Consider the following 24,873-nt stretch of genomic DNA (forward strand, 5'->3'; position numbering starts at 1 on the left):
ACAGACAGCCCCATCTCATCAGCGATATAGCCTGCTCTCTATAGAAAGACTTTGAACATGAAAATGAGTATGAGTATGGCACGTCTTAGATCATGGATGGATTTAATTACAAATGGTTGTCAGGTCTATCCTGCTTGATACTGATCTCTCAAGACTTGAACCCTCAAGCCATTGTCAATCGAACTGACACACAGAACTGGAGATGTCTTTTTATATACAGTAGATTTATTGTACAGTTACCTTAAACAGAACTAAAGAAGACATTTTGATATAATGTACAGTGCTTGTACAGTTACCACATAAAGAACTAGAGACGATGTCTTTTTATATAAAGTCCTTGTACAGGCACCCAAGATAGCAAGCGGATCTGGGCCATATACAGGCCAGATCTGGCCCTTGTGGCTTAGTTCCGGCCCATATATGGCCCAGAATCATTACACATCCGCTTGCTATCTGGGACCACATCTAGTGCACAACGTTTCCTGGAGCAACATTGAGCATTTAACAAATATAAATAATACACCATATAAATAAATGAATCAAATAGCGGCACGGTGAGCTGGCCAACATTACAATAAAAAAACAATCTGCTTTTCATGAAATGCAGCTGGCACGATACCAGACAAGTAAACAAATTGAAGATTCAAATTGAAGAGGAAAGTAAAAGACAACATATTCATAGGATTTGCTTGTTTGTGTAGCAACAATGGGTGGTTCATATTCTGCTACGCTGAAGACTTCTCTCAGTTCCATTTGACCACTTTCACAACAAATCCCATGTTTTCCAGATCAGGATAATATTAACATTCAATGCTACAAGATGTATGATTCACTGTTTTAGAATTTAGAATAGAAACCAACAAACACTCAGCCAATAAGACGCGACCTGGAGTTAACATGTAACTATAGTAACAGAGGGTTTTGGGATAATCTGATTTTGTAGTGAGCTATTCATTTGGCCTCAGTTAATGTCATTTGATTTCTATAGAACCATTCATACAAATCAATGTAGCACATAGTTCTTTACATAAAAGGGGAGGGATAAAAACATAAATCATATAAACACAGTGAGAACAGATTTAAAAGAAACAATACAAGTAAAAGCATTACAAATTAAAAGATAGTGTAACATACTGTAGAATAAAAACGTATAAAAAGTGCAAATTAAGAACACAAAGATATTAAAAGTAAATCTATGCGGTAAAAGCAATGTTAAAAAGGTATGTTTTAAGATCTCGCTTCAAAATGACCACAGTCTCAGACATTCTCAGGTCCTCTGGGGCAATAAAGGTTTCAATTCAAATTCGAATTCTGGCAGGGTGTTCCAGAGGCTGGGGGCATAAGAACTGAGGGCTGCCTCCTCATGCCTCTTAGTCCTGGTTCTAGGAACCATTAAAATCTCAGTTCCAGAGGACCTGAGGGACCTACTGGGTGAATATTTTAAAAGCATATCTCATATGTATTTAGGTGCTTGATTATATAATGACTTATATTTAATTAAATTATTATATAATGTTATATAATATTATAATTATTTACTTAAACTTATCTTAAAATCTGTTTGAATTCAGTTTGATACAGGGGACAGTGTGGTGTGTCTAACCACGCAGCAGAGCCCGGGATCTGTGGACGGTGGGTAACCCCAGCTTTGGGGGGAGCGAAGAGACGGACGGTCCCGTTCGGGTCTGGGTGAGGCCTGGCGGGTCAGGTTACGGTGTGTGACCACTCACTGTCCAGCGCTCTCCTCACGGGCCTTTCCCTGCCCTCGGGTGGCTGCGTGCGGTCGCTCCGATAGGGCTGGTGTTTGGGCTGTGCCAACCTTCGGTGTAGTCATGTTACATGAATGTTACATGTCAACTGAATGAATGAATGAATGAATGAATGAACGAACGAATGAATGAATGAATGAATGAATGAATGAATGAATGAATGGATGAATGGATGGATGAAAGAATGAATGAATGAATGAATGAATATGAAAGGCTCCATTGATTAACGGCCAATGGCTCGTGTATTGAGAGAGTCACTGAGTACAAATATCTTGGTTTGTGGCTGGATGATAAACTCTCTTTCAAGTTTCATGGAGATAGTTTAGTCTCTAAGCTGCGGCAGAAAATTGGCTTCCTGTACAGAAACTAGCTTTCCTATGTTCAGCATGAAGATAATACTATTTTTTTTTTTTTTACTGTCAATGTAGCTAGCTACGATTGGATAGGCCAATAAAGAGCTTTCCCCATTGATTGATTGATTGATTGATTTTTATTGATTTTTAAGACAGGGACAAGGTACAGTAGACATTTACCCTATATAATATGGAGAGATGCACTGTACAAGGTTATAGCTAAAACAGCTAATTTCCACCTGCAGTCCCATGGGGCAGAGATCCACGAAATATAACTTGTTACTAAGACAGACAGTATTATTCACCGAGTATGTCGTGTTTCACTGCAGGTTGGGGAGGGCCGTATCAGGGGGGTGGGATGTAACAAATCCATGCTGAGATTAACACAGTAATCTGTTCATCTACTGTTTAAGTGCTGTGATAATATGAGCTCACAGCCTGGGCTGTAAATGTGTGTGTGATTTGTGCTCTATCGTGTGTGTTTGTGTGTGGTAGGTGTACGTGTTTGTGTGTGTGTGTGTGTGTGTGTATGTGTTTGTGTGTGTTTGTGTATGCGAAGGAGAGAGAGTGGGGGAGAGAAAGAGAGAGAGCGAGACAGAGAGAGAGAGAGACAGAAAGAGAGACAGAGAGAGAGAGAGACAGAGAGAGACAGAGACAGAGAGAGACAGAGAGAGAGTGCGAGACAGCGCGAGACAGAGAGAGAGAGAGAGAGAGAGAGAGAGAGAGAGAGAGAGAGAGAGAGGGCATCTCGCTTACCGATGTGGTCATCCCTTTAAGCCAGACACCCCGGTGGTGTGAGCGTTATTTATGGTGGATTAAAAATGCATCAGGCTGTAATAAAGCCAAACAATTACAGCTTCACCTTCCAGAGAGAGAGAAAGAGAGAGAGAGAGAGAGAGAGAGAGAGAGAGAGAGAGAGAGAGAGAGAGGCGGCTTCTCTCCCCCACTCCTCCGTTCGCTAGCCAGGTTGGCTTGATTGATCATTCTGGAGAGCCATTAAGGAAACCACGGAGCACATTACCAGCTCGGCTCTCCACCTGAATTATTATGATGGGAGGTGACGTCTGGGGTTGAGAAAGTGACTCGTGGTGATGGCTCTTAAAAAGAGAACCTGCCCTTTCGAGACTTGTCAACGCAACAGGGGGGTTTGTTGCCCATATTATGGTGTAGGTGTGCGTGTGTGCGTGCGTGCTTGTGTGTGTGTGTGCTCCCTTATGGACTAACAAAGATGGGTCAATCTTAGACGGTTAAAATTGCTTTGTGCCACCCGAGTGACGAACCTATGAGAGATGAGGGGAGCGAGCGCAGCTTCACCAAGGCCAAACAGAGCGCCGTCCTCGGGGACGACGGCACGCCAGCCAATATTCATCTCACAGTTCCATCCTAATTATTCAGACAGGATGTCGAGTCATGCCGAATGCCCATTTCGGGATTGGACACGGGCGAGAGGGCGCACCGTTGCCCCAACGTCCCAACTCAATTCTGCTGCTATTAGTGTCCACGGCAATATATCAGCGCTAAAATCAGACCGCCATCTGTCACAATTCCACACACACAGCTGCATGTACAGCAACGTCGAGCCAAGCCTGGCCTCGGAAAAGTTAGCAGAGTTTAAATCCTTGGCTTTTGGCATTTGTACTTCGACCTGAAGTTTTTAATAATAAAATAAAATAAAATAATAATAATAATAATAATAATAATAATTGTATATGTTCTGTTGTTATTTGTGTATTCGTGTGAACTCGTCAACACTGTAAATGAGGGAAACCTCAGTGCTTTACACGTACTGTATAAATAAAGGTTTGAAATATCATCAATCTATTCTAGAATTAGCACATGGTGTAAAGTAAGCCGTGGGGTGCATTAGCAGGGTCTGGGTATGAATCTCCGCCATGCGCCTGATGGGACTCTTGGACTCGACACAAAAAAGCTCTTTGAGGGAGGGTACGAGCTCTGCTGGCCCTCTGCTCAAACGCAGCTAGCTTCTACACTGGACCCTGGACACACTGGACACACACACACACACACACATACACACAAAAGCTCTTCGAGGGAGGGTACAAGGAGTGCTGGCCCTCTGCTCAAACGCAGCTAGCTTCTACACTGGACCCTGGACACACTGGACACACTGGACACACACACACACACACACACACACACACACACACACACCAATGGTCGATGGACACACAAGTTCTTTTCCATGCTCTGCCTACCATGCATGTTTTTATCACTGATAAGAGGTTTTTCTGTCTCAAATGCCGTCGCTATTCCTTAGTTGGTTGTGGTCAGATCACTGGAGGAGATCAAGTGAACATCCATAAGAAGCTGGAGAGGACATTGGACTGAAACTATGTACTGTATATAGGTACAGACCACTGACTGTAAAAGTGCGACAATCTGAATATCATGTTGTCTGATCAGGGAACGTTGAACGCCAAAGCGTTTCTCTGTGACTGACCCAGATCCGTATGCTGTTATAGTGAATAAATGTTGAATTCGATCTACAATTCAATTCTGGGAATCTACTTTCCTCTCTGGCCAGTGACTCTTCAATACCTTGCCGTTAATCAACACCATCACAGATGGAGATTGTTGTCCACAACCCTGCCACAGTATGTCTAAAAGAGTTTCTGTAGTACATCGTCACATTTGAACAAAGTTTCAGTTGTCTGGATCAAATAAATCTGAGAAACCAAGCACTTGCATAATGTAGCATTAATTATTTTTTGCAAAGATCCTGTTTTTTTTAGCTGGCTGTCGGTGTGCACTCAGTCAAATATAATGGGATTTAATGGGAGGGCTGAAAAGCTAACAACATTTCAGTTAGTGCTCTCCTAATTGGCTGGAAGAGAGCCTGTATTATTGGGACAGATATACCTGTATGTGTTTATGCAGTTGGCAAGAACACATCAACTCGTTCTGAACTCGGCATTGAAAGTTGCCGTTTCTTCTCTCTCTCTCTCTCTCTCCCTCCCTCTCTCTCCCTCTCTCTCTCTCTCTCTCTCTCTCTGCTATGCTGAGCTCAAAGGGACCTTCCACTGATTTTCTAACGAAAACACACAGAGAAACACAATCCCCCAGAGGCCCTGGTGGGTGTCGGCAGCAGTGGAGCCAGCGAGCCTCAGCCTGACAGGCAGCGCGGAGCACGGGTCCAATACACATGAGAGAGTGTGAGTGTGTGTGTGTGTGTGAACCGCGTCAGTCGGTCTGTTTATTTGGCAGGAAGTGGAACGGCGCCCCCGACTTGCTATGACAGGCACGTCGCTAACCCCCCCCCCACCCCACCCTCCCTGAGGGCAGCCCCTCCTTCCTCTGGTGAATTAAAGTGTCATGTTTCAACATCCTAACAGCCTCTTAACCCTCCTCCTCCTGGTGTAAGACCTCCTGGATCAAAGTGCAGCACTCTGCCTCAGTGTGACCCTTTGACCCTGCACGTGTCCAAGCCCTTCTAGCTGTCAGGACGCCCGGGACGAACGTCACAAGGCGGGTGTGTTGACAACCTGCACTGGATGCTGGGAGAATTAGGATGTGGGCTCAATACGTTCGGAATCAGCTTCAGAGACCGAGTCACACGGCCTTCTGGACGAACACCCTATGCTTGTTTTTAGAGACTGGAGTTGATGATTTACGGGGAAGTCAAAACGATCTAGTTGTCACAACTCTCATTTTAATGTCAAGCACTTGATCATTAGCCGTGTGACGAGGTCACACTCAGCCAAAAGCTCAAGCTGGAAAGGAGTGAATTTTGAGAGAGATGAAATAGCAACTTCAGTGTAGCATGAATATGAAACTGCAGAGGAATTGTTTATGTACGGTACCACAACACCTTTGAGTGATAAAAGCAGCAAACACAAATTAAACTCCATAGGCTTCAAATCTCTTTGAACAACAAACTGATGACGTGAAGTCGTTGTCCCCATAAATAAATAAATAAATAAATAAATAAATAAATAAATAAATAAATAAATAAATAAATAAATAAATAAATAAATAAATAAATAAATAAATGAATAAATAAATAAATAAATAAATAAATAAATAAATAAATAAATAAATAAATAAATAAATAAATAAATGCATACATACATACATACATAAATAAATAAATACATACATAAAAATAAATAAATAAATACATACATACATACACACATACATACAGTACATACATAAATACATAACATTAATAAATACATAAATAAATGAATAAATAAATAAGTAAATAAATACATAAATAAAGTCCTGGCATTCATTGATTTTCTTGTCCTTACACATTCGCAGTCTGGCGTCCTGTCCAGCATCCCACCCCTCTGATGGAGATCTCTTAATTAAAAAAGGTCCGGCACATTTCCCAGTGACGTGCCAGCGCCTCTGCACCAGCAGCCATCTGCCCATCACAGCTCAGGGCTCGGTCCCAACAAGCTGTGCTGCTCTGAGCACCAGGGAGAGGGATGAGAGAGAGAGAGAGAGAGAGAGAGAGAGAGAGAGAGAGAGGGAGGAGAGAGAGAGAGAGAGAGAGAGAGAGAGAGGAGAGAGAGAAGAGAGAGAGAGAGGGAGGAGAGAGAGAGTGAGAGAGAGAGAGAAGAGAGAGAAGAGAGAGAGAGAGAGAGAACGAGAGGAGAGAGAGGGAGGAGAGAGAGAGAGTGAGAGAGAGAGAGAAGAGAGAGAAGAGAGAGAAGAGAGAGAGAGTGAGAGAGAGAAGAGAGGGAGGAGAGAGAGAGAGAGAGTGAGAGTGAGAGGAGAGGGAAGAGAGAGAGTGAGAGAGAGATAGAGAAAAGAGAGAGAAGAGAGAGAGTGAGAAGAGAGAGCGAAGAGAGAGAGAGAGAGAGAAGAGAGAGGGAGGAGAGAGAGAGAGTGAGAGTGAGAAGAGAGGGAAGAGAGAGAGTGAGAGAGAGATAGAGAAAAGAGTGAGAAGAGAGAGAGAGAGACAGACAGACAAAAGATACATACAAAAAGAGAGGAATGAAGAGAGAAAGAGAGGAGCTCCTGGGGTTTCTCTCAGCTAGGTGCTTGTCTCTCCAGAATAAGCCTCAGCCGAGGACCATGGGAAAGATCCCCCCCCATAGGGAGCAGGTCAGTGGTCTCTCCACAGGCTCTCCACACGGGGTGACTGAAATATAAATATCACCAGATGAGCAGTGACTGAAATGTCTGACGAAGGGCTCTGCCCCGAAACGTTACATTGTTGACAAGGTGTCAATAAACTCACTTTTGGGAGCTCAAGTCTGGTGTGCGGACATCACTTTTTTTACTTGAATTATCCTTCTCTGTCCATCACCCAGACACAGTGTTAGGATGTGTGTGACTCTATGTCTTTTCCAGTGACTGAAATGCCCCAGTTAGATCAAACCTGGTTTTAAAAAGGTTTCAGTATGGCTGAAAAGAGTCTTGTCCAGTTGTATTATTTCCAGGGTGAGATGTGAGAGGACTTCGTGCCAGTAAACATGGCCACAGAACAAGCTCAACACATTTTTCTGCTTGTCAGCAGAGGCTTGGGGATTTGTCAGAGCGATGATGCAAAGTAAACGTTGTGCATAGATTAGACGTTGCCAGAGAGCTTAACGCAAACTTTGAGGCCGTTAGTGGCAGGAAATGAGTGTATAATGAGATAAACGTGACAGTATAAGCAACATGAAACACATGCGCGCACACACACACACACGCACGCACGCACACACACACACACACACACACACACACACACACACACACACACACACACACACACACGCTATCTTTGCTTCTGCTGTCTGTCATCAGTACTCTAAATATGAATCCCTTTTCAGAGCAGCTTGACCCAAAAGTGATAAGTGTTGTGAATGTCAGAGAGCTTTAAACAACTCCAACTGCCAAATCCCCACAAGCTCCTTCTGAAGAGGTTCTAATGTGGCGCTACAGTGTTTTAAGTCCAGCAGGATCAAACTCTAACACTAAATGGTCATCACAATCGCTAACATTGGTGATTTTATGTTCCTTTCTAATCCAGGAGAGGCCCAGGAATCAACCCTGCAAAAAGCTAGTATGGCAGCTGGTGGGGGGGGGGGGGGGGGGGGGGGAGGAACGACTGAATGAACGAATCGTCGAATCTCTGGTTTGAACAGGCAAATCTGATTTGACTCACACAATTCAGAGTTGGGTACAGCCCTAGTATTGCTGCAGTGACAGGTAAAGTATCCAATCCAAAGCTGTGTTCAAAACTGTTCCCTATAGTGCACTATGTACTGCGTCCGCCATTTTTTTGTAGTGTTTGAATTCTCAACGGTTAATTTCATTCACTGTAGTCCACTACAAAATACCCACAATTCATGTTGATTTCTAGTGAACAGAAGATGTACAGTACCGTACAATTTCTCCCATATACCACAATGCAACGCTGTCATGTTTTACCACGCTGGTTTTACCGAAGGAGAAGGCTTGAAGAAGACAGTAGCTATCGGTGGCTAAAGCAGTTAGCTAACGTTACGATGATTCTTGTAGCTGTTTTGCTGCTAATGCGAGTTTGAGTTCGCCTCTGTTTATGCCTGAGAAACAGAAGTTGAACCAACAGCATCAAAATAATGACAGGAATCGTTGAAATGTAACTGCTTTAGCCACCGACAGCTACCGTTAATGTTATGGAAGCTGCTGTTGTGAGCTTGTGAGCTAACTGGCTATCACGGTCTTGCAACTTTACAGCTCAGAACCATAGTTGACAAAAGCACATTTGCACATCATTAGAATTCCAACAATTTATTTGGGATTTAACATTCAAAACTGAACATAGCAACTGAATACTACCTGAGTACCTTTCAACCTGCTGCCATTAGTGCTCAGGTTGTTTACGTGATACTGGGCGCGTCTGCTTGCTTGCATCCATGAATATCCGACGCAATGATGTTCCTTGTAGTGTCCGAAAACAGTTTAATCGTTCTCTATCTAGTTCACTATATGGGGAACACTACATAGGGAATAGGGAGTGAATGAACGAGTGAATGATTTTGAACATTGCTCAAGTGTGCTTCAAGCTGCGTGGAGGGTAGCCATTTTAAGCACAAAGCAAAAGTATCAGGTTTGTGAACTGAAGTAAATCATCTGGTGTAGAATCAGACATTACCCATTACATCAAACCATTTCTAGTCCATCCACAAGATGCATCTTTACAGATTCTGTACCTAAGGGGTTTCCTGTATGACAACACATTACGGGGCCTCTAGCTTCCGAAAGCTCTCTATGGAATAGAGTCTAATTAAATCAAAACAGTTTGGTTGTGTGGATGTTCGCTCTGCTGTCTTTTCCTCCCTCCATTACCTCTTCACTCAGCAAATGGAGCTTCACCAAACTTGGCAATTTGAAAAACAAACCGAAAGCAGAACAAAGGGCTACAGTACATCACCATTGGATTCCGAATATTTTGTTCTCCGTATTCTTTCAGAGAGTAGCAAATAAAGCAAATTGACAAATCGCCTCGGGCTCATTGCTCCAAAGCAACAGCCATTAGAACCGATTTTATTCTGCGAGCGGTAAAAACGGAGAACGTTTCTGCTCTATAAAATAAGCATCAATCCATTTCCTCTGCATAGCAGGGCGGGCACATCTGCAGGGGTGTGTGTGTCGACCCGTTTCCTCCATGGAGGTGTTTTCATAGGGTTGAGTGATATAGGTGTGTGCCGCTATGTCTGGGTACGTTCCCTGGTCCACCGAGGGCAAACACCTGTAAAAACACCTGTGGCTATTAGCGCCGCGTCGGAATGAATACACGCTACGCTTCTTCCATAGCACATTTCGCAGCTTTACACCACAGTGAATAACAGGATCTGATATGATTCATACAGTGTGATGGCGTCGCGTGAGAATGGTAGTTTGAGAGAGAGGGGCCTGTTCCTGCCTCTTCGCTCAGTCTGCCGAGGTATTTGCTGTCGTCCTGTCATGAAATGCTAGCGGAGCGTGTGAAAACTCAACTTCCCTTGACTCTTTGCTCTCTGTCTGTCTCGCTCTTTTTTTTTTTTTTTAAACAGCCAGACATCGGGAGACATACTCGATTGGCTATTTGTAGTTGGGAACAGCGAGGGGGTGAATCTTAGGTCAAAGCGATATGGCTTGTCAGGCTTCTGCCAACCCTCTTCATCTCTCTCTCTCTCTCTCCCTCCCCCCACCTCTCTTTCTCTCTCTCTCTTTCTTTCTGCCTCCCTCTCTCCAGTCCTCAGGCGGTTCTGGATCCTGACAGCCGTCCACACTGCTGCTGTTGTGACATTTCCTTGGTTCTCTTCATTATTGATGAGGAACCTCCACTCTGGGACCCGATCCAGAGGAGACCTCTCAGAGCGAATACCAAAGTAAGGAAGTCACATGTTTACGCCCCGTCCAAAACGGTTACGGCACTGAGGGTTCTTGGAGAGTCAGCCAGGGATGGACTGAAAAAGATCTCAATAAACAGCAAAACATTTTTTTAAACATAAATAAATAAATAAATAAATACAAATAATAATAATAATAAATACATCTCTTCTGTAAAATGAAAACATGTAGCTTGGTGGACATTCTATCACTCGGTGCTGCAGCATTCCATATCGCAAGACCTAAAGCACCCCTTCAGGCGAATATATTTTGGCCTACATTATGATGGAATCTATCTCAAACAAAATAGGTCTGAGGACCCAATGCTGTTTAGTGTTGCCGTTGTGACAAGAAATTAAAGAACGCCTTGTTCAGTCACTGCCAACTGACAGGCTCCAATAAACACAAGACAGAAGGTCAAGACAAGGCCTTGAGTGGAAAGCCTTCAATGCAAACATGATTAAAGGTTCAGCCTCAAGTTCAACAAACCATGCCCCCCCCCTTTCAAATCTTTTTTCCTTAGCCACTCCCTTGCTCAGAGGGACAGCAAAAAATAAGAAAATCAAGGTGATTAAAAGGCATATTTCTGTGGAACGCCATTTTTCAAAGCCACTCATAGAGCTAAACCTCCATTTACATAAACATGTCTGTGACAAAAGCCAAAGTCATGGCTAATTCAACTGAATCTGCAGTAATGGTTGTTGGGCCCACATTTAATAAATACTGTTAATGGATTCGCTAAAGCACTAATTTTAAGTCTTTCATGACCTCCGCCTAGGACAAAGTGAAGTGAAAATGTGTCTGTTCAGAACGCTACAGGCCTGCTGCTCGCCTGGTGTTCAACCACTCCAAGTTCTTCCACACAACTTCCCTTCTCCGTTCCCTACACTGGCTCCCTGTAGCGGCTTGCATCCAGTTTAAAACTCTGGCGCAAGCCTACAGGGCAATGAAAGAAACAGCCCCCTCCTACCTCCAGGCCATGGTTAAACTCTATACCCCCTCCCGACCGCTACGCTCTGCTACCTCGGGGCGACTGGTTGCCCCGTCACTCCGAGGCCCCTGCGGTCGATCGACACGGTCACGGCTCTTCTCTGTCCTGGCCCCGCAGTGGTGGAACGAACTGCTCACTGACGTCAGGACAGCAGAGTCGCTGCCCATCTTTTGTTGCAGGCTCAAAACTCATCTCCTCAAGAAGTACTACAATTATCCTCCCTCTTAAGCACCTATTGTATTTGAGATTGCTATTCTTGCACTTTGCCTTCAGCACTAGATTATGCTCTTAGTCACTTGTTTTAGAAAGGAGATGCACTTGTGAGTTCTGGCAAGTAGTAGTACATTGGCTTTTCCTACATTAAATGCAATTGTTGTTAGTCGCTTTGGATAAAAGTGTCTGCTAAATGACTGTAATGTAATGTTACAGTACATGACAAGTCTTATTTGGGATGATACGGAGTCATCAATATGTTTTTTTATCTTCTATAAAGCATACAATCTAGTGAAATGGCTCTACGCTCACGGATACTGTGGTTAGTCCGCGCTGCATCTAAACAAACACAGTACGCTGAATGAATTAATCAGTGTCTACAGTTCAATATCTGGACGCCCACACTACTCCACACAACACACAGGTCCGGGGGTGAGCGCATCCCATAGTAAGCCACGGGGGAGCACGTACCTTAGCGACACGGTTCGCCACCTCGCGCCCCACCATTAGGCCCTGGACGAAGGTCCGGGCAGCGATGAACGCCCTGGTGACCTGAGCCTTGAGCTTCCTGGGCACGTCTCCAAAGGGCTTGAGCTGGTCCGTGTACTTGCTGATGCACTCCAGGTAGTCGTCGGTGAAGTGGTACTGCGAGTTGAGCAGCTGGAACATGCGCTCCAGCAGGCGGGACCAGAAGTCGTTGAGCATCTCTTCGAGGTTGACGTTGCCGCCGGTGTAGTAGCGTTTGAGCTCCGTGAACAGATCCTGGAAGACCTCGGAGTTCTGCATGTACAGTTTGCCGTACGTCCGCGTGAACATGTCGTTGAGGGACTTCTCGGAGTTGTCCAGAAGCTCCAGGAAGAACTCTGTAAGGGAGAGAAAGGGAGGGATAGAGAGAGGTTAGCAATTTCGGTTTGGCTACATACCAGATTTACGAACATCGTTACATACCAGATTCACTTTTTATTGTTTTTGCAACAAGATGCAACTATTTAATCTTATTTTACATCACCCACATACAGCGTAGATCTACAGTACTTGAGATAGAAGTGAACACCTTGAACTTGGATGATTTGTATTTCCTTCTATTCAGTCGTTCTTCACTCTTAGAACAGAACGCATGCTGTTATTTTAACACACCTGTGTGTTTAGTGAAGGACAATATAACACGTGTTGTTTTTAACAATTAATCTGTTCTATGAGTGTTGCATGTCGCATGAAAGTAACTGTATACAGCAATGGAATATGAAAATGCATTAAAGTTATTCAAGGACAGAACGTTATCAGCTCTTCTCAGTAGTCTCATTGGCATACAGTACCAAAGACACTTTCTTTTACAAGGAGTACAAGGTGAAGTATCAATCCTACAAAATGGATGGGTGGGCATAGAGTCATTTCTGTGTCTGGGATTGTGCACTTTACACCACTTTACAAGTCCTGCCCCCTCTAAAAGCAAAGACACTCTCAAACCTGAGTCTGAATTAAAGATGTCTGCATTACTGGTAATGTCAGGTGGCGCTGTGTTTTCTAATGCCTAGGCCTAGAGGACAAAGTATATCATCCAATGATACACACTTGATTATGTATAGAGGGACTCTGTCTAGTGTATTAATAATTAAATAGCTGAAATAATGGCCCTCAACACAAGCACCATCAATGATTAATGTAAAGGTGCTGATTGCACACTGTAACTAAATATTCATAGAATATAGTAACAGACACCAGTAAACATTATCACCCTGAATATATTACCCATCAATCTTTTTTTTCTTCTCCTGGAAACATTTATTTGTCACAGGAGTACGGTAATTCATTTGTCTGTTTAGGCAGCTATAAGTGAATATAGTGCTACAGTTTATTGAAAGAGACTGAAATGAATTGGCTTTGAATTGAAATCATCGTACATAATAACAGTTTCAGTATCGTTGTCTCAGGGAGTTAATGGTGTTCTGGAATGTAATTAAAATACCATTATTATCACGGAGCACCAAAAGATATTTTCCTAACAAGATCACGTTGCACATTGGGCGTCCGACAGCGCACGCACACACGCACACGCACACGCACACGCACACACACACACACACATCTGGATAGAATTGTGTACTCCATATCTACAGTAACATACTGTACAGTACAGTTAACAGCGCATGTTATATCATGTGTAATATGCGGAGCATCAATGACAACAGCTGCTGAAGTTGTTTACATGATTCACAGCGGTCAGAATTTGGTTCTGCCCGCATGCGTTTGCCTGGCTAGCTGCTCCTGTAAAGGTCCTGACGTCCGGAGCAGTCAAACAACACACATTGTAAACAGAGGGATCTCAGTGAAGCCTTGCTAATAGAACCCCACGCCCCAGAGACTACAACACAATACAGATATAAACACAGACAAGAGCATGAAGCAGCCTGCACAACTACCAAATACACCCCCTTTCTCTCTCTCTTTCTCTCTCTCTCTTTCTTTCTTTCTTTCTTTCTTTCTCTTTCTTTCTCTTTCTTTTTCTTTCTTTCTTTCTTTCTTTCTTTCTTTCTTTCTTTCTTTCTATTTCACACACACACACACACGCACACACACACACACACACACACACACATTCACTCTGTAAATGAAAATCAGCAGCAGGTACCGTCTGACACTGTTAATAAACCTCAGGTAGAAGACTGCCCGTGTCTGCTGTAGAAGACTGCCCGTGTCTGTTAATAAACCTCAGGTAGAAGACTGCCCGTGTCTGTTAATAAACCTCAGGTAGAAGACTGCCCGTGTCTGTTAATAAACCTCAGGTAGAAGACTGCCCGTGTCTGTTAATAAACCTCAGGTAGAAGACTGCCCGTGTCTGTTAATAAACCTCAGGTAGAAGACTGCCCGTGTCTGTTATTAAACCTCAGGTAGAAGACTGCCCGTGTCTGTTATTAAACCTCAGGTAGAAGACTGCCCGTGTCTGCTGCACAATAGCTTGGCAGGTTTTCTGTTTATTGCAGTACGATCATGACCACAAAGAGACTCTACAGGGTGGAGGAGTCTGGCTTTAACACAACACTTCCCCTCTTACCAGTATTACTGTATGATAATGTAGCTAACCTTTAAAGCATGGCTGATCAATGTAGCCAGTGGGGTGAGTTGTTTCCTGTGGTGTGGCATGAATAATGCCCAGAGAGCATAATATATGGTGATTATAAATTCAGAATAAAAATTAACTATGAAGAAAAACAAGTCACCTGCAGGGTTCAGTTTCAGTGATGGTGACATTTACATTTTACATGACATCATTACTGTATTACAGTTACAGCTACAGTAACAGCTGTAGCACAGTAGTAGATGTTAAATCCTGTACAATTATGAGCTAGTGTTGAGGTTTTGCCGTGTTGAAGGGCTCAAGGGAAGGCAACAGTTGATGACAGTTGATGACATCACTGACATCACTGACGTGACGCCTGGTCTCCAATCACCGGGTCCCACACTTTATCCACCGGGCTACAGTACCTACCTACAGTACCTACCTACAGTACCTACCAACAGTACATACCTACAGTACCTACCTACAATACCTACCTACAGTACCTACCTACAATACCTACCTACAATACCTACCTACAGTACCTACCTACAATACCTACCTACAATACCTACCTACAGTACCTACCTACAATACCTACTGTACCTACCTACAATACCTACCTACAGTACCTACCTACAGTACCTACCTACAATACCTACCTACAGTACCTACCTACAATACCTACCTACAGTACCTACCTACAATACCTACCTACAATACCTACCTACAGTACCTACCTACAGTACCTACCTACAATACCTACCTACAGTACCTTCCTACAATACCTACCTACAATACCTACCTACAATACCTACCTACAATACCTACCAACAGTACCTACCTACAATACCTACCTACAGTACCTACCTACAGTACCTACCTACAATACCTACCTACAGTACCTACCTACAGTACCTACCTACAATACCTACCTACAGTACCTACCTACAATACCTACCTACAGTACCTACCTACAGTACCTACCTACAATACCTACCTACAGTACCTTCCTACAATACCTACCTACAGTACCTACCTACAGTACCTACCTACAATACCTACCTACAATACCTACCAACAGTACCTACCTACAATACCTACCTACAGTACCTACCTACAATACCTACTGTACCTACCTACAATACCTACCTACAGTACCTACCTACAATACCTACCTACAATACCTACCTACAGTACCTACCTACAGTACCTACCTACAATACCTACCTACAATACCTACCTACAGTACCTACCTACAATACCTACCTACAATACCTACCTACAGTACCTACCTACAGTACCTACCTACAATACCTACCTACAGTACCTTCCTACAATACCTACCTACAGTACCTACCTACAGTACCTACCTACAATACCTACCTACAATACCTACCAACAGTACCTACCTACAGTACCTACCTACAATACCTACAGTACCTACCTACAATACCTACCTACAATACCTACCTACAGTACCTACCTACAATACCTACCTACAGTACCTACCTACAATACCTACCTACAATACCTACCTACAGTACCTACCTACAGTACCTACCTACAATACCTACCTACAGTACCTACCTACAATACCTACCTACAGTACCTACCTACAGTACCTACCTACAATACCTACCTACAGTACCTACCTACAATACCTACCTACAATACCTACCAACAGTACCTACCTACAGTACCTACCTACAGTACATACCTACAATACCTACCTACAGTACCTACCTACAGTACCTACCTACAATACCTACCTACAGTACCTACCTACAATACCTACCTACAGTACCTACCTACAGTACCTACCTACAATACCTACCTACAATACCTACCTACAGTAAATACAGTGCCTACTGTAGTACGTTAACCCATTCAATAAGGTGCAACATATAAAGTTCAACAAATACAATTAATTGAAGACACAGTTCACTTATGGGGAAATAAAGTGATTATTTTCAACCCGACACAGGTAAACGCACACTGACAACACATGATTCAAACCAGCTGAGAGCATCCTTCAAACGGCCTTCCCCACAACACACCCTCTCCCCTGTTTGCCTTTAAAAAGCTACGCTACAGATTCAGAATGTTTCATGTTTCAGAATGGATCCCATTAGCTAACTGTAACTGTCTAATGACAGGTCCTTCCTGGGGTCCTATTTATTAAACAATCATTTCAAAAAGACATGCGTGACAAATACAAATGCAACATAACAGTACAATAACAACACACACCAAATAAACTAACAACAACAACTCAAGATAAAAATAACATAACAATACATAGACAATAACAACACAAACAACATGACAGCTAACAGCAACTCAAGATCCAATATATAGAAAACGGATTTGGGGGGAAAATCATAATGTACTAGTGAGAAAAAATAAAAAAATATATACATATATATATAGATATACATATACACACATACATATATATGTACATATATGTACACATACAGTACATACACTTATACACACATACACATATGGACAAGTTTTAAGTCAGGCAACATTGTGTGAATAAGTATAATCTTAATTTCTTTTTGAAACATGCCATGCCGTGATTAATCGGCACATTAATAAGGACTGATTTGAAGATCCAGCGAAGTTGCCACAGACCACAAGGGGCTACGGTACGCTACTAATCATGGATGTCACTAGCGATGTTCCATATTACAGTTTAGGGGGGTGTTGTACAGCCCCCCATCCCTCCACTTGCGTCAAGCTACAGGGGAGAAGCCTTCTCCTCATATACCTCCATCCCAGATGATTTGAGAGGGCCAAGGAGGATGAACTGTGACTTGCAGTCCTGGTGGATAAGACAAGCCTATTCATAACACTGGGATATTTTTGGGCTCTTATGCACTTTTTTTTTTACATACTTTACCCAGATAGCAAGCGGATGTGTAATGATTCTGGGCCATATATGGGCCGGAACTAAGCCACAAGGGCCAGATCTGGCCTGTATATGGCCCAGATCCGCTTGCTATCTGGGATATGTCGTAACCAATTGTATGTGTGTATGTTTGATAATATTTGAGAGTAGTTCTCACACCACTACATACTGCATGTATATGATTTAGAGATGTATGACGATACGTATGAAGGTGTCGTATATGAAGGTCAGTTGTGTGATTCAGAGTTGAGTTCAGACTAGTTGAGGTACAGTATTTTTTACGGTCGCTGTATTTCTTTCTTTCTTTAGATAAGAGTTCAGCTTCATGGTCAAAGGACGGAGCTAAACATACTATTTATTTTCCTGTGATTGTTTGACCCTGGCTGTTGTCTAACCCGTGTCCTCTTTGCACTTTGTCGAACACGATTACACAACATTTGTAATCATAGACAGGTGTCCCTGTCTCCCCTCCCCCGGAACAGAGCAAGGTAAACGCTCTCTCTCGTCCTCCTCCAAGGTGAGCCTGACACCCACAGCTCCACAGTCCATCTGGCCTAATTACTCCGCCCGGCTCTCTGCTCTGCTATCATTTTAATGCAGCCCAGCATCAGTGCTGCTTATCCTAGTCAAATCAGAGGGGTCTTATTAAAGTTCAAACACTCGGTAAGTGCTCATTAGCTGCACAGTGCAGCGAGGCCAGAGAAGTGAGATGTGTATCAGAGTCCCCCCCCCCTCCTCTCTCTCTCTCTTTCTCTCTCTCTCTGTCTCTCTCTCGCTCTCTAGCTCTCTCTCTCTGTCTCTCTCTCTCGCTCTCTGTCTCTCCCTCTCTCTCTCTCTTTCTCTCTCTCTGTCTCTCTCTCTGTCTCTTTGTCCCTCTCTCTCTGTCTCTCTCTCTGTCTCTCTTGCTCTCTGTCTCTCTCTCTCTGTCTCTCTCCCTCTCTCTGTCTCTCCCTCTCTCTCTTTCTCTCTCTCTCTCTGTCTCTCCCTCTCTCTCTGACCCTGCCTCAATCACCTGGTCTCTCTCTCTTCTCTCTCTCTCTCTCTCTCTCTCTCTCTGACCCTGCCTCAATCACCTGGTCTCTCTCTTCTCTCTCTCTCTGACCCTGCCTCAATCACCTGGTCTCTCTCTCTTCTCTCTCTCTCTCTCTCTCTGACCCTGCCTCAATCACCTGGTCTCTCTCTTCTCTCTCTCTCTGACCCTGCCTCAATCACCTGGTCTCTCTCTCTTCTCTCTCTCTCTCTCTCTCTCTCTCTCTCTGACCCTGCCTCAATCACCTGGTCTCTCTCTTCTCTCTCTCTCTCTCTCTCTCTGACCCTGCCTCAATCACCTGGTCTCTCTCTTCTCTCTCTTCTCTCTCTCTGCAGGAGAGACCCAGTCCCCAGTCAGTGAGTGTAGTTTCTCTGCTGCAGAGCCATGTGTGATTACTCCTACTGTACATTTGTTTAAGTGAGAAAAGCCTGCAGGGTTTTTCTCCTTTAGAAACCGTGCCGCTTGTCCCTTTGTTACCGAGTCGGGGGAACATGGCAGGTACCGTTCATACTGGAGATAAGATCATCTTAAGACGCTCTGTGGTGCCGGTTTAAAGGCTGGCATTGATTTATCATCCCCGAATAACATCACTTTCAAATCACAGACACACCGAATCACAGTTCTTCATCTCAACACGCAGATAAAAGCATACAATATAATATAAGAGCGTGTAATATAACACGGTCGTCATCTGCGAGTAAAATGATAAATGGGGAACTGTTCTTGACGCTTCCTTGACTGACTTTTGACTTTGCGGCGGCAAGATTAATTATGTGATTTCAAAAATCCATAACAGTTTTGAATTAAGTGGGACACAACTTGGGCCCGGGGTGATTTCTTACCGTGGTCCGTAGTTCTTCAGATGATGTATGGAAGTCCATTATCAGAATTCCCATGAAAGGACTAATCCACATTAACTACAGAGCTAGGGAGAGTGGATAATGGTCCCTTTTCTCTGAATCATAAAAGAGACCTTTGAAAAAAACGAGGTGTAAATCCAACTCATATAAAGACAAATAGGCCCATATTAGTTGTTAAAATAGACGTAACCTCTGGCTCGCCTGGTGTCCAGGGTCAAAGCCTGCGAAATGGGATGATGGAGAGGTGTTTCGGACCGGCGACAGGGGCGAACGTCCTCAGCGGACGTAATTAATCGAGCCCCGCGTAGGCTAATTGAGTCCGTGGAAATAATTTGAGAAGCCATTACCTACGTGTCACGTGTGATCATATCAGGCCTCCCTTCGAAGGTTCCGCCAAACTATAATCAGTCTTTTAATGTCCAGAAACATCCGTTGGTACCACAAGAGTTGAGGTGTGATGCTAGGGAAATTGCAGCATTAATCATTAAAATGATGGGGGATCTACTGCAGTGGGTCTACTTTTTGTGATAAATACCGCACATTAAAACATGCACATTCGTCCGGCACAATACATTAAAAAGACGTTTCTTGAGAACATGTTAATTTTCCATGCAATTTTAAGCATGCTATTTATGGATATTTATATGAGCATCACACAACAATCAATTATATCGGTCAAATGACTTCCGTCATTGAGGATCCGAACCGACACCACGACTAAATCAACAACACAGACAAGAGGACAATCTGCCACCTACAAAACGACCAAATCTCAATGTATGATTCGTCTGGACAGAAAGCATGAAACTTAACCATTGCAAAAAACCCAGATGACCCTCTGGTTCTGGCCTCATTCTAATGGTGTCGTAAATGTCTGTCTGGATATTGTGCTGCAGGGCCGGTAGACACTAGGGGAGGTCACTGTGGCTGACCACCTATGTGGTTACCGAAGGACAGGAGCGAGCATCAACCGCTGGACTGTGGTTATCGATCGGCTCGTCAAAAACATCCCTGTTTTCTCAGATGATTGACTGCGTTGGGCGACTGCCATTTAGGAAACGCTGCGCTGGACCGGGCTGGACCGAGGCACCGGCCGCGCGGCTCGGATTACCGGGTCACACCGCACAACGGCTTTGATGGATTTCTGCCACTTTTAAACATCAGACTGAGTTTGTGACCCCTCTCTTTTCTTGTAAGTATGAATTTTTTAGTACTATTGATCAACTCTGTCAATTTGCTACTGTTGAAGAGACTGTTGGCAGAGCTGGGACTGCTTGAAAATAGTCCTGCTTGTTAGAAATAATGGTGCAGAGTTTCCATTAGGGGACAGGACATATGGTTGATGGTAATTCTATTTTCAAAGCCTTACTGTTTTAAAATGGAGTACGTCATTGGTTTACTGTAAATGCCTTGCTATAATGATGGGTATGTCATGGGTATGTCATATCCAAAAAGGCACAGGGACACTATATCTTGTGACTTGTATCTGATACTCTTACTGTGGGTATCTTTCTCCTACAGTCCAATAAGTACAGGTTATTAATACTGTATGTGGCTTTTCATTTCGCCCACTGTTGACCTAAATACACACTTTTGATCAGATATGGATTACTGCCTGTTTGAGGGGGAACATGGTAGGGGAAGTCAAACAGTGTTGTTTACCATGGAGCTGACACCAAGAGTACAGAGATATCTGCAACCCCCCCCCCCCCCACACACACACACACACACACACACACACACACACACAATCTTGCCTTCAGAGTTATTCCTAAATGAAAACACTGAATAAAATAACTGATATGATTATTTTTTTTATACGTAGCCACGGCAAAGCTTGCATTTACAGTGAATTAGTGTGAATCTCACCCATCACACAGAGAGGGATACGCCTTGCCTATGCTATAGAGCACAATTCCACACTTCTACCCCGGTGACTCAGAGAGAGAGAGAGAGAGAGAGAGAGAGAGAGAGAGAGAGAGAGAGAGAGAGAGAGACAGAGATAGAGAGAGAGAGACAGAGAGAGAGAAAGAAAGAGAGAGAGAGAGAGAGAGAGAGAGAGAGACAGATAGAGAGAGAAAGAAAGACAGAAAGACAGAGAGAGAGAGAGAGAGAGAGAGTCAAATGCAGCTTATATTAGCATAGTCAGAAATGGCTCTGCTTTGTTGTAAATCCATGTCTCTTTATGCCATTATCTCTTCTGAGCAACACAGGAAACGCCACAAAATCAAATACATCAAAGATTTAATTCTGTTTTGCGAGCAGTTCACGGAGGCAATATGCCGACTTAATTGCAACCTTATCTCCAAAACAATGTATATTCAGAACCTCAGATGTGTCACTCACATATAATCACCTTAATAATAGCAATTATTTTAGTCCACCATCTCTCTCTCCCTTCCTCTTTCTTTAATTAGGTAAAACCACAATTCCTACAGTAGTACTTTTCCTTTCCCTAGAGAAGCCATTGCTTTTCCCAAACTACCATCTCCACCCTTAACTGTTCCTACGTTAGATAGCCTCTCATAATACCAGAGGGGGGGGGGGGGGGTCTCACACATGCGCTTGCCACCGGGTACAAACCCGACACCATTCCCTGCCTGGCATTCTGGGTGAAGCAGATCCAGCGGCGCCAATAACTCACCCGGACATTCAGTGCAGAGTCAGGAGGTACGAATGAAAACACGGTGACTGTGACTTCGGCCCAGATGGGAGCAGATCCTCCGATCCCTCCGTGTAGAATCGGTATCACCGGTAATATCACACCGTATTACTGATTATTACTGCTCAGTAACGGAACACAGACCTCGCCTTCTCCTCCTGTGACTGAGTTCCCCTTTTCAGCTCGACTCCATTCAAGCTATTCTTAATCAATTCTGGCTAGTAGTGAAGTGCAGGATAGAATGATTCTCTGCTCTGCGCGGCCTAATTAGACTAAATAATTAATATGAGTATTAAAGGTGACCTCAGCCACTCTGAAAATAACACATTACCTGTGGAAAAGGACTGAGTTCACATATTTATTCCGCTTCATTAAACGGCTTGGCCAGCAAACACTGAAGGTGGTTCATTTTTCACAGGCCCAGATTATGTTCGCCCCCTACAGTTTTCAAATATGGATAATTAAGACCCAAGACTCCATTAGAGGTGCAGCAGACCTAGTTGACAGGGGAGGGGGGTTGGTTGAATCACTGCCAGAGGGCACTTGGGAAACACTTACGTGCACTTAAGTGCTTGGAAGAAAGAAACACAAGGGTGTTTTCATCGTGAGGGATAACTTAATTTGTCTCTTCTACTAAACGCATCGAAATACATTTTATTATTTATTCGTGTGCCTGCGAGTAAAGAAAACAGTTATTTTGAAATGATTGTCAATCATTGTGTTCCACGAGACGCATCGTCCTCTGTGTTCACAGATGTCAAAGGAGGCTGGTGGCAGATATTTCCCTGATGGACCAAGTTATTCCTCTCGACGGCTCAGGGAAATTGCCCTTGGCATCCGAGACCTCGCTCCATCTCGTTCGCTAGGCAGGAAAGAACCGCTTTCAAAATAGCCTCCAACCATGCCGGTATCTAACAGTACACCCGATGTCACGTATGAAAGTCTGTCCTATGGCTGGGCTGCGTTCCTGTCAGCTGACGCGTCGCTGCTCGCCAGACGGGCGAGAGGAGAGAGGGAACAGCTTGTGTTGTCATCGGCGGTGACACAATCCCATTGTGGCAGTCGCTGAATGTATTTAGAGGGCGGTGAATGAGCAACATGGCCCTAATTGAAATCAAGTGACGTTTGAAATGCGGGTTAGTTGGGGCTTGAGAAGGATTATAATGACGCCATAGGCCGAATCACCAAGAACCCTCGGTTAGGCCACGATTCCTGTCAGAAACAACCCTCCAAACCGATGTGTATATTGACATTAATGTTAAGAATTAAGTGTTTGAGTTAATTCCAGAAAGCAGAAAATAGCTCTGCTCTGAAAACAATTCTAACAACACTTACTCTAATTGAGTCCTTTGTTAAAGGCGGTGCAAGTGGAAAACACTATTTTTACTCCTAAGCAATTCTAATTTCTTGACTTCAAATGCATTTCACACAGCATGTTTACAATACAGTCAAGCTTCACTGGTGCTTCCTGGGCCCCAAAATTAATTCCCTGTATGTTTGCAGAGGATAACCCTCATTGGTTTCAACCTCATTAGACCTAATATTAGACTAATATTCAGCCAGTTGACAGCGACTGGAACTTTTTTTTGTTTTTGTTGTTTGTTTTCTCCACACATTCATTATCTGAGAAGCAGGACTGCAGAAAGGACAGTAGGTTTTAATTATGTAGATTTTGTTTTTCTCATTCCGTTTAGTTAACCAGAGTTGACCAGGAACCCAAGGAGAGACATTTTTCCCCCTCACTCTCTCTCCCTGATCTCTCTCCACTCACTCTCCCTGATCTCTCTCCACTCTCTCTCCCTGATCTCTCTCTTCCTCACTCTCTCTCCCCTCACTCTCTCCCTGATCTCTCTCCACTCTCTCTCCCTGATCTCTCTCCACTCACTCTCCCTGATCTCTCTCCCTCAATCTCTCTCCCTCACTCTCTCCCCCCTCACTCTCTCTCCCTCACTCTCTCCCCCCTCACTCTCTCTCCCTCACTCTCTCCCCCCTCACTCTCTCTCCCTGATCTCTCTCCACTCACTCTCCCGGATCTCTCTCCCTCAATCTCTCTCCCTCACTCTCTCTCCCTGATCTCTCTATCCCTGATCTCTCTCTCCCTCACTCTCTACCCCCTCACTCTCTCTCCCCTCACTCTCTCCCTCACTCTCTCTCCCCTCACTCTCTCTCCCTCACTCTCTCTCCCTCACTCTCTCTCCCCTCACTCTCTCTCCCCTCACTCTCACTCTCTCTCTCTCTGTCTCTCTCCCTCCCTCTCTCCCTCCCTCTCTGTCCCTGCTCTCTCCCTCACTCTCTCTCCCTGCTCTCTCCCTCACTCTCTCTCCCTGCTCTCTCCCTCACTCTCTCTCCCTGATCTCTCCCTCACTCTCTCTCCCTGATCTCTCTCTGACTCTCTCTCCCTGATCTCTCACTCCCTCTCTCTCTGTCTCTCTCCCTCCATCTCTCCCTCACTCTCTGTCCCTGCTCTCTCCCTCACTCTCTCTCCCTGCTCTCTCCCTCACTCTCTCTCCCTGATCTCTCTCTGACTCTCTCTCCCTGGGAGCTGCTCTTCATGAGCGAGGTAAGTCAAGTCAAACAACCTTGAATAGGTTCAACACTTTTGATTACGGCCAAAGTTGCTACAGCGGTAGAATGAAGTTTCTCAATGCAAAATCCATCCGTGAAGAAATTATTTTACAGAGAAATACATACATAATGAGACACA

The 24,873-nt window shown here is 44.0% G+C and overlaps 1 protein-coding gene across 1 annotated transcript in view; it reads right to left on the reverse strand.

The window, feature by feature from the left end:
* gpc6a (glypican 6a) overlaps positions 1 to 24,873 on the reverse strand; it is a gene marked incomplete at both ends in the record, with an annotated part of 128,691 nt that overhangs the window by 47,850 nt on the left and 55,968 nt on the right. Inside the window, one exon of the mRNA XM_084446525.1 lies at positions 12,114 to 12,505. Coding sequence (XP_084302651.1) covers positions 12,114 to 12,505 — 392 coding nt within the window. The remainder of the gene's footprint in view (positions 1 to 12,113; positions 12,506 to 24,873) is intronic.

The sequence above is a fragment of the Borostomias antarcticus genome, assembly GCF_949987555.1.
Source record: "Borostomias antarcticus genome assembly, chromosome: 12".
NCBI lineage: Eukaryota > Metazoa > Chordata > Actinopteri > Stomiiformes > Stomiidae > Borostomias > Borostomias antarcticus.